Raw genomic sequence first — 19,615 nt, forward strand, 5'->3', positions numbered from 1 at the left:
TTTATTTTCTAGATACTTCAAATACTCTAGATCAAGTCTAACGGAGCCGATCGTCGATTCGAAAGTCCGAACATCAAAAACAATAGTGGAAGCACGGAACCCTCCCTCCGTGCTTCCATTAAGCATTCCTAGCAACACTATATATTATATATATATATATATATATATCATTAGTAGTACCTATATATATATATATATATATGAATGGAGCTAGAATACTTTTAGAAGCACCAATCCCTTGGTGCTTCTAAATTTCTAGCCATTGGATCTACTTCTTAATTACTAATATCCTTTGGATCAAACATTATTCCACCTACCATCACCTACTATCACCTACCATCATCATCTCAACCCTACATCTCTCCATCCAATGGTTAAAAACTCAAAAGCACTACCCTCTTGGTACTTTTGAGAGTATTCTAGCTCAACTCTCTCTCTCTCTCTCTCTCTCTCTCTCCCTCTCCCTCTCCCTCTATATATATATATATATATATAGTACAATAAAAGTTGTTGTTTATATATTATATTCTTTATGTGCGAATCTTTTTAGTAAGGTAATTATAAAAGGCTAAATTACAGAAAACCATCCTGTCAAAACCTGATTTTTTACTTTCCCCCCTGTCATTTAAAAATCTACACTTTGCCCCCTTATAAAATGAAAAATATTCATTTCATCCCCTACCGTTAGTGATCCGTTAGAGTTCCGTTTATAAAATATTATTATATATTTTTTTATGCCAAAAATGCCCTCAGTCTTCTCTCCTGTTATCAAAAATGGTGAGGGCAAAATCGTCATTTTGTCATCATAGTTTACACCGTACCCCTTGTGAATATTTTTCATTTTACATGGAGGCAAAGTGTAGATTTTGAAATGACATGAGGGGGAAAGTGAAAAATCAGGTTTTGACAAGAAGGTTTTATGTAATTTAGCCTTATAAAACTTCTTTAAATAATTGTGGCTACGATGTTTACTCTATATATTGCATCTTCCTCTTTTACTTTCTTGGCATTCGTTGTTTTTTTCTATTCATATTATTTGTCAATTTAAATCATGTATATTAAAATTATTTTTATGTATAATTTTCTATATTAATTATTATAGTCAATATTGATTTGCTGATATTTTATTCTTTATTAATATTTTATTATTTATTAATTTTAATTTTAATAGTATTTATCGGCCGCAAAGCGCTGATTAGTTCACTAATATATATAATTCAGTGATAAAAATAATGTTCGTTAACACCAATGATGTATTTGCGCTCCCATTTTATTGTGCTATGCATTGCAAGCACCATTACGCCTTCTCGTCATTGGTCCACGTCACTCTTGCACGGATCGCAAATAAACCCCAATCCTATCCGTCCATCTACCGAACCCATCCAACGGCTGATATCCATCGATCCACATATCGGAACGATCGGATCCATCCCCTCCACTCGTCTCCGTATAAAACCCCCCCAATTTCCCGCTCACATCTCCTTTCGAATCGCACGTTCCCACCGCGCGCCCTCTCACTTCCTCCCCTTCCCTCTCCCCATTAAACCCCCCCTCCCCCCTCTTCGATCACCTCCTATCCCCCTTCGTTCCGATCCGAGCGAGGGAGATCGCAACGATCGCCATGGCTGACGACGATGATGACGTCGCCGCCAAGGGAAAGAAGCGCTCGGGCGGCGGAAAGGCGAAGAAGCGCTCCGGCGGCGGAAAGGCGAAGAAGGGCTCCGCCGGCGCCGGCGGCGATGGAGGCGGCGGGGGGGCCAGGAAGAAGTCGGTGTCGCGCTCCGTCAAGGCCGGGCTCCAGTTCCCCGTCGGCCGCATCGGCCGCTACCTCAAGAACGGCCGCTACGCCCAGCGCGTCGGCTCCGGCGCCCCCGTCTACCTCGCTGCCGTCCTCGAATACCTCGCTGCCGAGGTAAACCCTAACCCTAACCCTAATCCCGCTAATCCGATCTACGATCTAGGGTTTCCCTACGATTTTTTTTTTTCTGAGATTTTTGGGGATTTAGTTGCTGGAATTGGCGGGGAATGCGGCGAAGGACAACAAGAGGAACCGGATCACACCTCGCCACGTGCTCCTCGCCATTCGGAACGACGAGGAGTTCGCGAAGCTCCTCTCCGGCGTCACGATCGCACACGGAGGCGTTCTCCCGAACCTCAACCCCGCTCTCCTCCCGAAGAAGAAGAATGCTGCTGCCAAGGAATCGAATGCGCCGTCGGAGGTCCCAGTCGAGAAGTCGCCCAGCAAGGTGTAGAGGTGAGGGTTTCTCCTCCTCCTTCTTCTTCAAGTGTTTTGATGTTGTTGTTTTGAGATTGGGGATGATCCGTTTCTCGTACGTAGTGGAAGAGGGGATGGGACGCGATCTAATAGGAACCTTTTCTCATTCTTTTGCATGATATATTCTATATAGATGAAGAATTGTATAGTTGTTATATACACTACCGTGACAACACAGTCCATAGGTGACCTTGGGTGTTTGGGAAAAGGAAAAAAGAAATTGATGGGGATGGTTGTTAAAATGAGTCTGCTCTATTCATTTTTGGTAGATGAAATATTTGTGTGTTACAAACTGTTCCCACTTCCGTGCTTCCATTCGTTGCATTGTCGGGTAGTTCGCGTGAAAAGTAAACATTATGTGGGGATATTTTTCCGGGTGACGTTATACAGGGACAATGGGTGACTATGGCCCTTGTTGAGTTTCGAAAATAATACATTAGTCATTAGTTGCTATATGTATATGTTGGCTCAAATTGTCTGGCATCCCTTTGGATTGAGTCACGTTCGAAACGGCGGAAAGTCTGATTGGGTCGAGTCATATTCGAAGTGGCGTGAGGTTGGTTAGGCTCAATCATAATCGAGAACTATAGAACCGCCAGTTGCGTATTTCTAACCGTCAGAGTATTTCAAATTAATAGTTAGCGCCGACGGTCCGACAATATATTATAAAATAAAATATATTATAAATAAAATTTTTTATAGTTCAGTGTGGTTGTTAGTATTTTTAGTTTACAGCAGGTAAGGTGAGTTCAACTTTTACCTCTATAGTAGATTTTTTTTCTTTTTTCTTGCTTCTGGCCTTCTGTGTTTTTTTTTTTTTTTTTCCTATTTTTAATAAGTTAATTGATATAAAAGTGTTTTTCCAACAGAAAAATAATACAAAAAGTCATTTAGAAGATACTCAGAAACAAAGTGTTGCGATAAATTTTTATTACGGTGGAAAGCTCACATCAAGGTTTAAGCTTATGAAAGCAAAATCTCAATTTTGAACTTTTTAACTTCTCGTTCCGTAGGAAGCCTTTAGACTCTTGTTTGTTTGTTTGTTTGTTGTTGCAGGCTATATAGGGCGCCGTGCATTTTCAGCGCATTTGAAAGGAAGCACAACATTAAAATTCTCCTTAAAAGTTTTATTTCGCAGGAGAAACTTTAAACTGAAGCATCTACTTTGTGGGGCTAAGTAATCTCACATTATCTAATAGAGGTGGCTGCACAAAAGAGAAAGTGGAAGGCCAAACAAATAAGTAAAGACCAAAAAAGACTTGAAGTGTTTCTTCAAATATTCACCAACCAAAGAGCCATAAGAAAACTAACATAAGAGGATACGTACGTACCAATGGACAGAAGCTTGGATAATCAGCATAGAACAAACACCAGATTATAATGATAGCTAGTATTTAGTCGTCACCAAACATAAGAACCATATTATATAGCGGGTAATTTACTGTAGTTGTACTGGAGAACTACTTTAGCCTTTAGCCTTATTTAAAATTTCAAACTTTACTTTGCTGATTTCACCAGATTCTCACTGAAGTCCCAGAGTTTCTTTGCCAAGGTTTCTTCTCTGGCCAGCGCACTCGGCTTCTCCTCATTGCAGTCTAAAAAGTATTTTCCTGTGACCCCCTTGAGAGTAGGATGAAGGGCTACATAGCATGTAGTAGCTGCTCCCTGTGAAAGAGTAAAAGCTTCGACTTGTTAGGAAACAACAGTTTGCAAAACCTACCTCAAAACATGATAGCAAAACTAAATACTATTAAAAGTTCATCAGTTGTTTCTACATGTATTAAGAAGATAGCATTCCTCTGAAGGCATTTATTTCGCATACAATGCCAATTCCTAAACAAGAAGAAGATCCCTAATCCTTTCTATATGTATTAAAAAGTGATGAAGCTACATTATCTTACTTAACTAATGGGCCAATAATGTCAAATTTAGCATAATTCAATTTCGAACTATCAATAGAGAACCAGGCAATGACCATAAGCTTGTTGTGAGGTTATTCGAATACCGAGTCCTATGTTTTCAAGAGGTAATTCAAGCAAAGATCCAATGGAAGAAATAACTGGTAATAACTTCGTGTATTTGAGAATGTGCAGCAGACCTGCGGAACATTCTTCCAAAAGATGCAAGTGAATACTTTGAGTATCCCTGCAAAATAGAACATCTGATTTTTTCGTACGAATGAAACTTTTCAATAGTTACAAACAAAGTTTACTGTAAATGAAATTTAAGAACATACTCATAAGAAGGAAAGAGTGCCGCATCAGATTTGTCATGATTAACCCTGGGTGAACAGAATTTGCAGTAATATTTGCTCCTTCCTCCTGTTAGAGAAATATAATATTTTCTTACAAAGAATTAAGAAATATGATCAACCAACTAACGTATTGAATCACGAGAGTCAATCCAACCATTGCCTATTTAAAAGAAAAAAAAACGAAACAAAAAGGAAAAAAAAAGTTAATAATTAAAATAAGAGTAGCAGAAAAAAAAAAATCAATACCAAATGAGAGTTATTTATCTTAATCTAATGTCAAAAGGTGTTTGAAGTGATTACAAGCATTGGATTCTTACAATGAGTGGATCTAGATTATAGATAAAAAGAAAAAAAATTGTTTTGTAAAAAAAAAGAGAGAAAAAATTCATCGGAAAGTACAAGAGTGGTTCCTCTAACACAACTGCAAAATTTCTAGAAATTTGATACGCATATTATTGTTAAAACACCACGACTAATTACAGTGAATGTTTTGGACAACATATAAATTCTTAGGGACGAGAAAAGCTGCACCTTCAATCGTCTGGAGAGTTCATTCGCATGGAGTATGTTTGCCAATTTAGATTGTCCATAAGCCTTTTTGTCGGAGTATCTAACAAAGAAACGAAAAGAAAAAAATGTTATCCTACAATTCATGAATTTTGCTGAAACAAACAGCTAGCGGACATTGTTATAGGAAATAAAACATAACATAATACCCTCTCCTGTCGTTGAGCTTATCGAACAGTATTCCCTCTTCATATGTATGAAGGTGAGCAATAGACGATAAATTTACGATTCGGCCCTCAATACCAGTACTCCTCGATGTTTCTTTCATTTTCTCAAGGAGGAGGTTGGTCAATGAAAAGTGACCTGAATGCATGTCATTAGAAAAGCCACGCAAATTTTAAGGATCAATAAGAGTTTACTTTGATACAGATACTGTGATTAAAAAAAAAGAATTAAAAAATTGTATTCAACCAAGATGATTGGTGGCAAATTGCATCTCTATGCCATCTTCAGAAAGCTGATAAGGACAGAACATGACTCCTGCATTGTTTCTGAAGAAGACCCCCCCAAAAAAAAAAAAAAGAGAGGAAAAGAGAAACAATCTTGTCAAACAAACAATTAATGTAACCTAATGTTAACTTACAACAATCAAAATCGGAGATTCTTTCATATATATATATATCCCTGTGGATTCATCTGTTTTCATCTGTAACCCTGAAAAATCTGAATTTTCTCCTGGAAAGCGTAGACATCCAATTCAGGGTGGTTGATTTTTTATAAAAGACTCTTTTTGTCTTCCACAGAGGGACATTTTTTGTAAGTATATTTGTGACAGATTTAGTACTTGAATAGCATATGCGAAAGTTCATTCTGAAGGGACTACAGACGTAAATGGATGCATGGTTTCAGATTCCAGAGGGACAGATGTGAAATATCCATCCATTAAAAGTTATGATAAGGTATAGATGGATTACATTAGAATATTAAGAGGAAGATTCATTGAAATAAATTTATCTGCAAATGCTCGAACCGACTTCAATGAGCTAAGATCAAGTTGCAGAACATCCACATGAGCTTTTGGATTGCTTTTAACTAAGAGCTCCTTCACATTATTTGCGGCCTCCATATTTCTCGCAGCAATTATGACATGTGCTCCTCTAAGAGCAAATACTCTCGCAGTCTCGGCACCAATTCCACTTGCTCCTCCTAGTCCACATTAAAACAACAATTCATTAACTAAAAAGAGAAAATACAATGTTCGATACAATTTTGCATTACCTGAATTGGTACACAATGGAAATAGGATATTAATGAAGATAACAGCATATGCAGGTTATGTTACTAAAGTCAATAATATATGTGAGATCCGCTTAGCGTATGACTTAAATTAAGATAATAGTTTATATAAGAGTTTTATGCTTATTCAATAATCAGAGCGATGTATCTACTGAGGCGAGTTAATGATCACAAAATATAATCCACAAGCTAACATATGAGCAAACTCAGCAAGTGCTATAAATTGCTAAACAAGTAAAAGAATGCACGGACTAGAAGTATATATAGCGTGTCGTAAATTTAAGTAAACCAGCATTAAATATACAACAACCTGATCGCGTATTGCCTATTCCCATTAATCAGCTGCATAAAACAAGTTGGTAACCAGGGAACTCATTTACGGCCTGTTTAGATGTCGGAACAAGTTATCCGGTATAAGTTGTGCTGTTCAAGGATTTTCTTTTGTAATTGCAAATATAGGAGTCTTATGGAATCTTAAGGATTCCGACCATTCGGGATAGCAAGGAGCATATTTCCGAGAGAGAAATGAGAGGGAGGATGAGGATGTACTATACGATTGAAGATATATTCTCGTACTCCCCATCAACCAATATCCACACGTACGGTCTATAAGTAAACTAAAAAAGATATTCTGAGCAAGATATTCACGCATCCAGGTAGGCACCTAAGATATGACTAGCTTTTGCAGCCGGCATTCATGCCAAACAATGAGTCAAACAAACAACTACTTGCCTAAAACACATACAAGACAAGATCATAAGGTCAAGTAGGGAGTTGGAGAAATTAAAGCTCACCAACTGAGAAGCATTTATTTTGATGGCCATTTTGCGCTAATAATTAAAGTACCGCCGACTCAAACATTTTATCCAAGTACTTCTAACAAAGAGGATAGCATGTATAAATTGTCCCCGAGACTGTCCCGATGTTGAGACTACAGTCGCTGAACTTTTTGCTTAGATACTTCATTCCCTAACTATCTCATACATTACGATTGCCCGCGAATCACGAACAAAACATCTTAACTTCTTCCGCAAAAATGACCATCTTAGACGGTGTTAGAAGAAAGTAATTTCATAGGGAATAGTTTATACCTATAACATTCTTTTATTCGCCGGAGATGCAACTGGTTTATACGAAAAAGTTCAGATACAAAATGTTTCTTTTGTATCGTAACCTATTCAAGTTCCTTCAAATTTTTTTTTTTTTTTTTTCACGATTAATCCTAATCTATCACTATTCAGGCTATTCAAAACAGGAAAGAAAAAAAAAAAAAAGTTCTTCAGGTGCGGAACAAAGTCACATTATGGAATAGTATACGAACTATCCATACATTTACCTCAAAAGAAAACCAGGTTACAGGTTGTTGGAAAGGTTTGAGCACAAGCATGTGCAAGAGAGAAAAAGCCCCTGGTGGATAGATATAACTTTACTCTGCACAGCAAGGAGGGAAAGCTTTTATTGCGTGAATAGGATAGTGGTGGGTTCATGAAACAACTAAGACTCTGGAACCACCACCCATCATGGAAACATTAACTTTAGGAAGGGTGAGTACAACATGTGACTTAAGAGATGGGAAATGGTGGGCCCATCTCAATTTAAAATCTTGTAGTAGGTGTTAATTACCACCCAGAAAGTGAATAGTACCCAGGGAGAGGGATAAAAAGCAAACAAAATTTAACTAAAGTTTGAACAACCACATGGGTGAAACTAATGTCCAAATTACTTGAGATATGTAATTTGTACCATCTAGTTATCAATGTCTCTCCTACCAAACACAGCAATGAATTGGGTTATAAAACCGGCCCCGTCCTAGTGCAGATGGTAAAGAACTTGGTGATTGATATCTGAGGTCTTAAATTTGAAGTTTAGTTACTTTACATTTTTAGCTAAATTTATTTTATAATAAAAAAAATAAACAAAAAAAAGTTAATTATAGAAAAAAAAAAAATTAAAATTCAAAAGCCAAAGAAATATATATAGAACAGTTAACTGCAACACATGTTGCCCAGTAGCCATCAAGAATTCACAAAACACCCACAAAATGTTCCTCTAAAATAGAAGCAAATTTAACATGGAATAAGAAGACCCCAAGTGGCAAAAACCCAAAAAAAAAAAGAAAGAAAGAAAGAAGGAAACTATTAAACTATGCAGAACAACAGAAATGCATGGAGGCCCCCTCAACTACAGGTCATTTTGAAAGTGACCCCAAACTTTTTTTTCTCTTTAAATTTCTCTCCACACTTCTTATTATATATCTGAATTATTTTACCAAACTGACTTGAAAGCTACTTAAACTCGACAGCTCTATTAGCTGTGCAACAAAGTCAATAGTGACCGACCGTCCCTAGCGCAAATGGCAAAGGACTTGGTGATTGATATTCGAGGTCCCAAGTTCGAATTCTAGTTGATTCACATTTTCAGCTAAGTTTATTTCTAAATAAAATAAACGAAACGGGTAGCATGCTACCTATCTCTCTCTAAAAAAAAAAAAAAAAAACAAAATCAATAGTGCCATCAGCTGAAAAAACAGTTGAATTTAATTATCATAACATTAACTTAAACAAAATTTTGGTAAAAATGTATAGCGAATTCCTTAACTATAGACTATTCTGAAATGAAATGAACCCTTTACTCGTGACTCTGTCACCTATTCATTTACTGGCTCTAATAAAATTTTCGATAAATGTGATAAAATTTTTAATTTATTAGACAAATTATTTAAGTATGAAAAAGTGGAAGTTAAGGGTTGCCAATAAAAAAGAGTAAAGTTGAGGGCATCAATTCACAATAAGCAATGCTACTAATACATCCTATAATGAGGTGTATATATATGTTGCACTCTTTTTATCCAAAAATAATCACTTCTTTCCTTGTAACATCAATTTTTTTTTTTTTTTTTCTTTTCATTTACTATAACCGATTTGGATTCTTGTAAATTACAGAACGATGGGGGTAAGATTTATACCCTATTTTGAGATGTACGAGTGAAAATTTTCTTTCAAAATAGTTTATAGCTGAGAGGCTCTCCATAAATTTTTACCTAAAAGTTTCGAAAAATGCTACCTATACGCCCCTATAAAGAGTGTTACATCCCCACACCCTTCAAATAAGGGTTGATACACTTCTCTGGGTTTTAGTTAAAAAAAGAAAAAAAGAAAAAAAGAAAAACAGAAAAGACAAGTTGATTGATACACACAAGAAGAAGTCATTTAAGTTAACTTTGGATGTATATCTTACCATATTATCTAACTTTTTCGCACTAATCTTATCGTTTTTTTTTTTTTTTTTAAGATAGTAAGACTACTTATCATCTAAATGTACAATAGTAGATGTACAATTTTTTTATTGATGAAATATATTATTCTACCAAATTATAAGTAGTAAATTTTTTTTTTAAAAAAAATAAAAATTGAACTCCATATTTATAATTAATCACATTAGAAAATTTTCATGTAAATATTACGATGTCCAAATAGACTTCAAAAAAAATTGAGATTGATGAGTTAAAAAAAAAAAAAAAAAAATAGTTGAGGGGCCAATTCCAAAATAGTGCATCCGCACATTTTTAGGAGCAATATCATCCGTACACCTCATATAAGGGTGTAAAACTTACACTCTGGCCTGTAGTACGCGGCCTATATCACACTATTTGTCATATCATTTTTTTTTTAATGCTAATAATTATTTGAAGTGTTAGAGATCCTTGGATTGCCAGAGTGTAAGATGTCGACCTCCAGATGGGATGTAAGCAGCATTTTTTTTTTAATTTTTTTTTTTTTAAAGATCAGTCGCAAGTTCCGAAACTTGTGCTGCAGTAGCAAACTTAACTATATATATATATATATTTAAGGGTAAAAAAAAAAAAGAAAAAAAGAAAAAGAAAAAAAACCAGGGGAGAAAAGAAACCTGTGATAATAGCCGTTAGATGAGCGGCGTCAACACCGTCGGTGACCTGCTCCGCCGTAGAAGCAGAGCCAAAGCCACTCGGCCCCGGCCACCCGGTCACCAGAGAGAACAGACCCATCTTACTTACTTACTTACTTACGATCACTTTTCTATTATTTTTATTGTTATTATTATTATTATTATTATTATGAAGTGGAAAAAATGTAGTGGCACACCAGACGAGAGATAAGTTGAGATGAGATGAGATGAGATGGAGGAGACGAGGAGACGATGGTCTTATTAATTATCAAGCACTACTTTACTACTACAAGAATATATCCAGAGAGAGAGAGAGAGAGAGAGAGACAGAGAGAGTAAGGGGGGTGGGGAGTGTGGAAGTTATTTTCTGGTTGTTGAGGAATCGATAGTGGTTTGGTCGAAGAGAGAAAGGGCGAGGAAAGAGAGAGAGAGAGAGAGAGAGAGAGAGGGAGGGGGAAGCAGAGGTTTAATGCGCGCCGCATCGGGAGTCGTGAAGCATATTCGTCGTGAAAAATAATTTAGAATGTATCAGTTATATTATCAGAACAATTATATATATATATATATATATAGAATTATGCTACTACACTATCAATAGTACCAAGTCCTTAGTACTATTGAGTTTTCGACCGTTGAATGAAAAGATGTGCGGTTAGGATGATAGTGGTCCCTAGTAAAATTGATAATGGTCCCCTAGGGTTGAGTGGGTGGTTGGTTTAATAGTATAATCTAACGGGTGGAAATGATCAAAGGTAGATCTAACAGTAGAAAACTCAATAGTACCAAGGGCTTGGTACTATCGATAGTATAGTAGCCGGACTCTATATATATATATATATATATATATATATATATATATATATTTTAAAAAAAATCTCGATTTCTTAGTTTATTCTTTTTAGAAGGTTGATATTAAAAATATTTTTTATATTTCAAGTTATTTCAAATATATATATATATATATATATATATATAAAAATATTAATTTTAAAAAAAATCTCGATTTCTTAGTTTATTCTTTTTAGAAGGTTGATATTAAAAATATTTTTTATATTTCAAGTTATTTCAAATATATTTATAGAGTTAAATTCTGTTAGTGATCTGTTAGTAATAATCGTTATTTCTGTAAAATTAATATTTTATCCTTTTTAATATACTTTTTTATCATCACAAATTTTTCTTATTTGTCCTTAAGTTAGGGACAAAAGGCGTATTTTGATTTTTAGTCCTTTCAAACATACCTTTCTACCATCATCAACTTTTCTTATTTGCCCTTAAGTTAAGGGCAAAAGAGGTATTTTGATTTTTTTTTTACTTCTAGTAAACATTTAACTTGCGTTTAACCCGAGATAACTTAACGGGTGGTAATTGTAGGGGTATTTTTGAATAACAGAGAAATATATGAGATGTATATTGGAAACAAAAGAAAACTAGAAATAAATTAGATATTTTTGGAGTTTTGAGGGGTATATAGACAATTATCCCTATATTATTAATGCAATATATTTCTAAACAATTAGGTAGCATTTGGTTCGGGAACAAGGAGGGGAATAAGCCCTTGTTCCCCCCTTTATTCCCAAACGTGATGTTTGGTACCCAGGAACAATAGTTCCAGAATTTCAAGAACAAGCTGGTATAAGGCTGTAACTGCTGTTCCACCTTTTTCTTGAAATAAGCTTGTTCCTTGATGAGAACAAGGTTAATTAAAATCTAAATTTAATTTTAATGACAATAAATTATTAATTAATCTAATTAATATATTTAAATTATTATTTATTACTTTAATAATTAAATAATTAATTAATTTATTATTTATAATTAATTAATAATAATTAGATAATCTATAGTATTATTAATTTATTATTTATAGTTAATTATTAATAATTATTAATTAGACAATCGTTATTATTATTAATATATTATTTATAATTAATTATTAATAATTAGATAATTATTATTATTAATTTATTACTAGTAATTAATTATTAATAATTATTAATACTTATTATTATTTATAATTAATTAATAATAATTAATTAATTATTTTATTTTTAAGTAATATTTTGATGTTAATTAATTACATAATATAATTTAAATTTCAAATTATAACTCTTATTTCTCTTGTTCCAATCGAACCATCCAAATACTATTTACCTTATTTCTAGAAACAACCCAATTTTCATCGAAACGCAAAATTGGTCTAGTTCCTGCTTATACCTGAATTTGTACCTATCCATAGAACTAGTGGTTCTTATTTATACCCGAACCAAACGCAGCCTTAGATTATCCCTTTTAGGTTCACCCATTCCATCATAATTATTAGAGAAATATTTTTATTGTACTTTTTTTTTTCTCAAACAGAGAGATGCGATAGACTGATTATTGATGATATAATGCAAGTGTGATATAATAGACTTCCGCCTGTTTTGGGGCGAACAATAAATTTTTATCTTAAAAATAAAAAAATTTTGAGCTAAATTAGGGCCCGTTTGGCCTAACTTTTGAAAAAGTGATTTCTGAAAAAGTGATTTTGGTTTAGAGAATTGATTTTGGTTAAAAGCTGCAGAGCGTTTGGCCGAGTTTAGATAAAAGCGATTTTTCAGAAGTGATTTTCAAAAACTGTTTGGCATATATTTTTTTTGATGTTTATATAAATTAATATTTTTATTAAATTTTATTTTAAAATAATTTAAAATCTAAATTTAAATTTGAATTAAAATTAAAATTTTTAAATTTCAAAATTGTACAAAATTAAAAATGTCACGCCCCGGTTTACTCGTTTTTCCGGCTCGCTGACAGACCCGCCGTATATATAGGTATTTTTCCTGTATACGAAGCGAAAAAGTAGAAGTGCCTGTAATCATACAATACTACAAACAGTAGTATAGAGCAGCTAGGAAAATAAACCAGAAATAAAAACTGCGGTTCCAATACATACATGTCATCCAGGTATACAAACACTCGCTCATGCGAGAAAACAACAACTGTATGTAAAGACCCAAAAACTACAACTACTTGTAGCTGGTGCTCTCTAGCTCTGCGACTCGATCGGAAGGGCTCTAACTCGCGACGCCCTTGCCACGATCAAGATCAGCAACAGCATTAGCCGAAGGCGACGGCTCTGTAAAAACAGTGATAACAACTGGACGTGAGAACTACTGTAAAACAAGTAGTCCTCAGTGACGGTCCCTGCTGACGGGATCCCCTGGAATGCTAACGCCCCGATGACCCACGACCCTGAGAGCGAGATCGTGGAGGTCTCGGTGGACGTCTGCTGCTCGTCTGACCGCCGTCATCAGGAAAAGGGCACTTCTTGTCCTGGCACTACCCCGATGCCATAGTCCGCTCCTAGACTGATATACCTCCGTGCTCTACCCAGAGTGTCTACTGCACAAATGCTCCTGGCTCACCGCCCTACCACTGGGTAACAGTCTCGCACATCCTCTGCAATAGTACACTCTGCTGCTTGATCACCTCTGACAAAGCAGCCAACTGCTCTCTCAAATCAGGGGGTGCACTCACCTCTGGTCGTGCACTCGGCTCTGCCTGCTCAGGCATCTCATGCGGTGCGGCACGATCCCTGGTCGACGATTGACCTCGGCGACGATACATAGCTGAAAGGAACAGAGTAGGGTCAGACAAAATACAAACACTCTCGACCCAATCAAACAAAAGTCTAGAAGGCGGCTCCTGTTTCTCTACAAAATTATGTCGTCTGCAGCCAACATAATTTTTCCAGATTGAAACAGAAACTCCTTCAATCACTCCCTCCGCTTCAGGAGGAGTTAGAACAATCAATCAGTGACTTTCGCGATAAATCACGCCTCTCGCGTCTTGCCTTCCTAAGGTTTGCCAAACTTAGGGTTTCTAGGTCCCAACGACCTATAGCTAAGCTCTGATACCAACTTAATTCCTTTACGAGTCAGTCGAGTGAGTAGTGTGGAAAGCTTCGCAAAGCCTTCCACAAATCGACAGTAATAACCAGCAAGTCCAAGGAAACTCCTCACTTCTGTCACTGTCGTCGGTCTGGGCCAATCTCGAATAGCATCAATCTTTTTCGGGTCCACTGCCACTCCAACCGCAGATATCACGTGGCCCAAGAAAGCAACATCCCGCAACCAGAACTCGTACTTCTTTAACTTGGCATACAACTTCTTCTCTCGCAGAAGCTGTAGCAAAAAATTTGATATTTTAATTTGAAAAATAAATTTAAAAATTAAAAATTTAATAATTTAAAAATTAAAATTTAATATTTAAACATTAAAACTTAAAAATTAAAAATTAAAAATTAAAAATTAAAATAATTATGAAATTTAAAATAAAAAAATATAAAAATTTAAAATTTAAATTAAATTTAAAAATATAAACTGATTTTGAAATTTAAAATATAAAATTTTAATATTTAAAAATATAAATTTAAATCTAAATTTTAAATTTCAAACTTTAAATTTGAAATTTAAAATTTAAAATTTAAAATTTAAAATTTAAAATATAAATAATTATCAAATTTTAAATTTAAAATATAAAATTTTCATATTTAAAAATATAAATTTAGATTTTAAATTTTAAATATATTTAAATTTAAAATTTAAAATTTAAAATAATTATGAAATTTAAAATATACAATATAAAATTTGAATATTTAAATTTAAAATTTGAATATTTAAATATAAAATTTGAATATTTAAAATTTAAAATTTAAATTATAATTTGTAAATTAAAACTTGTAATTTAAAATTTGAAATTTGAAATTTTAGATTTTAAAATCTAAAATTTGGGATTTGAAATTTAAAATTAAAATTTAAAATTTAAAGTTTGAAATCTATTTTTTAAATTTTAAAATTGTAAAATTAAAATTTAAAAATTAAAAAATAAAACTAAAAATTAAAATTGAAAATTAAATTTAAATTTAAATATTGAATTTAAAATTAAAACAAAAATTTTAAGTTTGAGTCTAAAATCAGAATCAGATTTTAAGATGCAGTTTTTTTCTGCTTTTGATTTTGAGGCCTTCAAAATCAGTTTTCTGATTCTAAGAAGTAGAATCAGATTTTAAAGATGAATTTGCCAAACACTCTATTGAGTTGAAAATTACTTTTTAACCCAAAAGCGCTTTTTAAAAGCTTGGCCAAACACCCCCTTAGAGTTCAATTGAAATTTGTTTCGCCGTTATTTGTTTGATAAAAAATTAGTGGTCTTGAAATTACAGTGATCTTATGTTGTTATTTATTATCATTAAAAATATGTACACTAACATATAAGAGGGTAAAAAAAATTACTGTAATTTTTTTTTTTAAATTTTATATTTCTTTTCTCTCGTAATTGACTTCGATATCACCAAGGCATAGTTAATTACGACATTTTTTAAAAAATAAAGTTACGGACGAATTTAATTTACACCAAATCAAACAATAACAACCAAAAATAACATTTTCACGAAAGTGAAAGAGCATGAACTTGTTTTTAGAAGCAAAAACCTACTTCTATTGTTTCGTGTGCTGTAACTTAAAATTGCTTGTAACTTTATTTTTTCTTTTCAAAACAACGTAATTGACTTCGCAAAGATGGAGGTGAAGTCAACTATGAAAGAAAAAGAGATAGAAAAAAAAAACTGCTATACCTTTTTCTCCTTTCTATGTGCTGCTGTAAAAATTTTCACTAAAAGAAACAAAAAAGGATAACTACAAATCCAAATTCATTGACTTCCTATCAAACAAACAATGGTGGAATTTAAATTCTACCAAACCTCTTGTCTCATTTATATCATTCTTTTTAATTCAAGTCTATATTCTGGACTATATATATAATTGTGCTAAAATACTATTAATAGTATGATACTATCCACTTTATGAACCATTGGATGGCTAAGATTGAGTGAGTAATTGAGCTACTATGCTTTTAAAAATAATAAGTCATTAGTGCTGGCAGGTTTTCAGCCTTTGGATGAAGATTTGTAGGGTTAGGATAATAGTGGTCTCGGGAGAGTTGAGTGGTGGTTAGTGGAATAACATAATCTATGTGTGGAATTTGTCAGAGATACCGATAAAAAAAAAAATACAAGCGCCAAGTGCTTGGTGCTTTTGAAAGCACCATAGCCGGACTATATATATATATATATAGAATTGACCTCCTATGCTTTTAAAAGTACAAAATTACTAATGCTTATAATTTTTTGGCCGTTGGATGAAGATTTAGATGGTTAGGATGATAATAGTTTGTACCCTTAATAGGGTTGAGTGGGTGGTTGGTGGAATGGCATGATCTAAAGGGTGGAATTGGCCAAAGGGATAGATCCAACAATAAAAAAATTACAAACACCAAGTGTTTGATGCTTTTGAAAGCACCATAGACGAAATATATATATATATATATATATATATAAAGAGAGAGAGAGAGAGAGAGAGAGAGAGAGAGTTGGGCTAGAATACTATTGATATCAAAAGACCCTTTTTGCTATCAAGTTTTTAACTCTCGAATGAGAAATTGTAGGGTTAGGATGATATTAGTTCCTTAAGGTTGAGTGGTCCACCTAGGGTTGAGTGGTCCCCACTGAGTTATAATATTTAATCCAATGGTTAGAAATGATGAAAGGAGTTGAGCTAAAAGTTAAAAACTTGATAGCAAAAAGGGTCTTTTGCTATCAATAGTATTCTAGCCCAACTCTCTCTCTTTGTCACGCTCAGGATTACTTGTTTTTCCGGGCACGCTAATAGACCCGTCATATACATAAAAAAATTTTCTGTATACGAAGCGATAGCTGTACCTGTACCTGAAATCATACAATACTACAACCAGTAGTATAGAGCTGCTAAAAAGAAATATATATGTAAATAACATCGGTTCAACAAACATACATACATAGTATTCTGATACAAAAACACTCGCTCCGGTGAGATACTAACATCAGTATGTATAAGAATCAAAAACTACAACTACCTGTAGCTGGTATAACTCTCTAGGTCAGTAGCAACTGGGAAGGGATCTAGCTCACGACTCCCTTCCACGATGAGTCTCCACGACAGCAGCAGCCGAAGAGGAGGGCTCTACAAAAAGAATCCACAACTGGGTGTGAGAACTACTGCAAAAAGAAGTAGTGCTCAGTGGGTATCGCTACCAACCTCAACGGCTCACCTACTAAGTCTACAGAAGTAAGCAGGGATAGTAAGGAAAGCTGGAACAAATCTATAGCTATATGCCACTATACTATCGTGATCCAACACTAACTATCTATAGAAAATACAAATTCTGACCCAATCTCACTAGGGACTGTGAACACACCCGTCCCGCCTGTTGAAGCTACACTAATTGCCACCACGCTAGGTCGTCAGTGGAGAGCAAGTCCAAACAGGACAAACCGACGTCAACGCAAAAGCACTAAGCCCGACTCCGGAGTGGCACGCGTGGGCGCTACCCAACCGAGTATGCAAGCGTGTCTCTGCCAAGCTCAATCAGGCTCTCACAGGCTGTAATCAAAGTAGAAAGATCTCACTGGTCTAAGAACCATAATCTACGTGCTCTCGGCACAATCTGATGCAAAAACAGCCAGCAGGGTCCACCGTCAACCGTGACAGCACCCGACAGTCCGGAACAGTCTATACACTGCTGTAAAAATAAGCTCAGCATCCCAGCACGAGCGTAAATATATTCTACACTATTATAGGTATCCACCGTCAACAGACTGCGGCGATACAAACCATCTACAGCTCCTAAAGTTAGCTCTGGTAGTTTTAGCAGATGAAAGTGTAGAACCTATAGTTTTCTCCTAAGTCAATTCCAAGTCCAACATGTATAATTTAGCTAATATTCTAAGCTCCAATTCAGATTTAAGAATAAAGTAAATCAACGAATCGAGCTACTAAACATGCTATGCAAAGCGGAAAATACATGCTGTTATATATAGGCTTAGGAGAAAATTCGTAGAATTCGGTAAACATATCATTAACCCACCTCTAGCGCGAGTCCGACAAGGCTAGAAGTCGCTGGGAAGCTCGGCAGTGATCACCCACGAACCAGCAACAACCTTCTCCAATGATCTAAACACAAAAACACCAAAATTTCAACACTTAAGCTTAATTTCTCCAAAACCTCAATGTCAAACTCACCTTTCAATCCTCAATTCAGGTGAGGAAAGGTTCCAAAACTAGTGGAGAATGATAGCGTAAAGTTCTCAGGTCCGAATTCCAGCTTTCTCCTAGAATTGATCCAAGAGAACCACAAAAGTCCCAATTTCAGCTCAAGTATAACAGCAGCCCAGAAAAACGCCAAATTGACTATACAAACCTCAATCAAATGCTGTCAAAATGGGCTTCACGAAAACTCCAAGAAGTCTAATAACCACGAAACCAAGGTTTGCAGTAATCGGAGCTTCCTACGTCGCACACGAGCCAAAACACCGAAGGTCGCTACTGGAAATCTGTAGAAACTGCAATCCTCAAGGTGGAATTGTGTAAATTTGGAGGGTTAGAGGGATTAGAGTGCAAATTATAGGCTTCTTTGTGAAGAAGGGTGAAAAAGCTTCTCAGGGGATCGCACCCAAGCTTTTATAAGGAGGTGAAAAGGTCTGATAAGCCCCAAGAACCAAAAACACAAACCTGCTGTTCTTGCAGAAATGACTACATTCGGGCCCCCGAGACCCACTTCTGGGCGTCCGAAACTCCCAAGCTATACAAACACTCCTCTTCGGTTCCTCCGCCCACGGTACGATGTGCCCAAAACCTGGTTCGGCGGATCTCACCTACCACAAGACACGTGTCAGCACAGTCGATACTCCCAAAGTGAACATTCGGACCCACTTCTGGACGCCTGGAACACAGGATCCGAATTGGCTTCCAGTTCAGCTCTGTTCAGCACTCAAGATCTGGGCGATCGAAACTATGTTCTGGGCGCCCGAAACTCGCAAAACTCCAGTTTTTCTTATTTGAGTGCGCGAAGTCCATTTCATGCAAAACGACTCCAACTCAGTCCAACACTCTCCAGATGTGTCGACTAGTCACTAATACTAAAACCAATCCGATATCAAACCCTCGGGACACTACATCCTCCCCCACTACAAAAAGTTTTGTCTTCGAAACTTGATGCATACCTCAATCCTGAGCATCGGACAAGTAGGGATAGGACTCCCGCATCACCGTCTTTGGCTCCCAAGTCACATCTCGCTCCTTGTGATGACTCCACTGCACTTTTACATAAGGAATGACTCGGTTGTGCAATTCTTTCGTTTCACGAGCCAGAATTCGCATCGGTCGCTCCTCATATCTTAAGTCATCGCCAAGCTCCAGCGGAGTGAAGTCGATCACGTGAGAAGGATCGAACACGTATCTCCTCAATGCCGAGACGTGAAAAACATTATGAATACCAGC

General features: G+C 35.4%; 2 protein-coding genes across 5 annotated transcripts; one reads left to right on the plus strand and one right to left on the minus strand.

The window, feature by feature from the left end:
• On the plus strand, nucleotides 464–2,517 carry LOC109719907 (protein H2A.5-like). Its single transcript, XM_020246749.1, has 2 exons — nucleotides 464–1,912; nucleotides 2,007–2,517. Exons 1-2 carry the CDS (start codon nucleotides 1,622–1,624, stop codon nucleotides 2,250–2,252), a joined length of 537 nt encoding a protein of 178 aa, XP_020102338.1. The 5' UTR covers nucleotides 464–1,621; the 3' UTR covers nucleotides 2,253–2,517.
• On the minus strand, nucleotides 3,532–10,691 carry LOC109719905 (short-chain dehydrogenase TIC 32, chloroplastic). 4 transcript variants are annotated; one of them, XM_020246746.1, is made up of 8 exons: nucleotides 10,239–10,690; nucleotides 6,071–6,242; nucleotides 5,508–5,587; nucleotides 5,246–5,399; nucleotides 5,061–5,139; nucleotides 4,512–4,596; nucleotides 4,374–4,420; nucleotides 3,532–3,940 (listed from the first exon to the last, which is right to left on the minus strand). In XM_020246746.1, exons 1-8 carry the CDS (start codon nucleotides 10,354–10,356, stop codon nucleotides 3,773–3,775), a joined length of 903 nt encoding a protein of 300 aa, XP_020102335.1. In that variant the 5' UTR covers nucleotides 10,357–10,690; the 3' UTR covers nucleotides 3,532–3,772. The 4 variants fall into 4 exon arrangements, with proteins under 4 accessions (XP_020102335.1, XP_020102334.1, XP_020102336.1 ...); XM_020246745.1 differs by having other exon boundaries at nucleotides 6,011–6,242; nucleotides 10,239–10,689; XM_020246747.1 differs by lacking the exon at nucleotides 10,239–10,690 and adding an exon at nucleotides 6,643–6,888 and having other exon boundaries at nucleotides 6,011–6,242.

This window comes from Ananas comosus, linkage group 14 (genome assembly GCF_001540865.1).
Source record: "Ananas comosus cultivar F153 linkage group 14, ASM154086v1, whole genome shotgun sequence".
Classification (NCBI taxonomy): Eukaryota; Viridiplantae; Streptophyta; class Magnoliopsida; order Poales; family Bromeliaceae; genus Ananas; species Ananas comosus.

Coding starts and splice junctions, on each gene's coding strand:
- LOC109719907 (XM_020246749.1), top strand. CDS start 1,622: ATGGCTGACGACGATGATGACGTCGCCGCCAAGGGAAAGAAGCGCTCG. Junction 1,913..2,006: donor TCGAATACCTCGCTGCCGAG/GTAAACCCTAAC, acceptor TTGGGGATTTAG/TTGCTGGAATTGGCGGGGAA.
- LOC109719905 (XM_020246745.1), bottom strand. CDS start 10,356: ATGGGTCTGTTCTCTCTGGTGACCGGGTGGCCGGGGCCGAGTGGCTTT. Junction 5,400..5,507: donor ATTTGCCACCAATCATCTTG/GTTGAATACAAT, acceptor ACATGCATTCAG/GTCACTTTTCATTGACCAAC. Junction 4,421..4,511: donor GCACTCTTTCCTTCTTATGA/GTATGTTCTTAA, acceptor TCTATTTTGCAG/GGATACTCAAAGTATTCACT.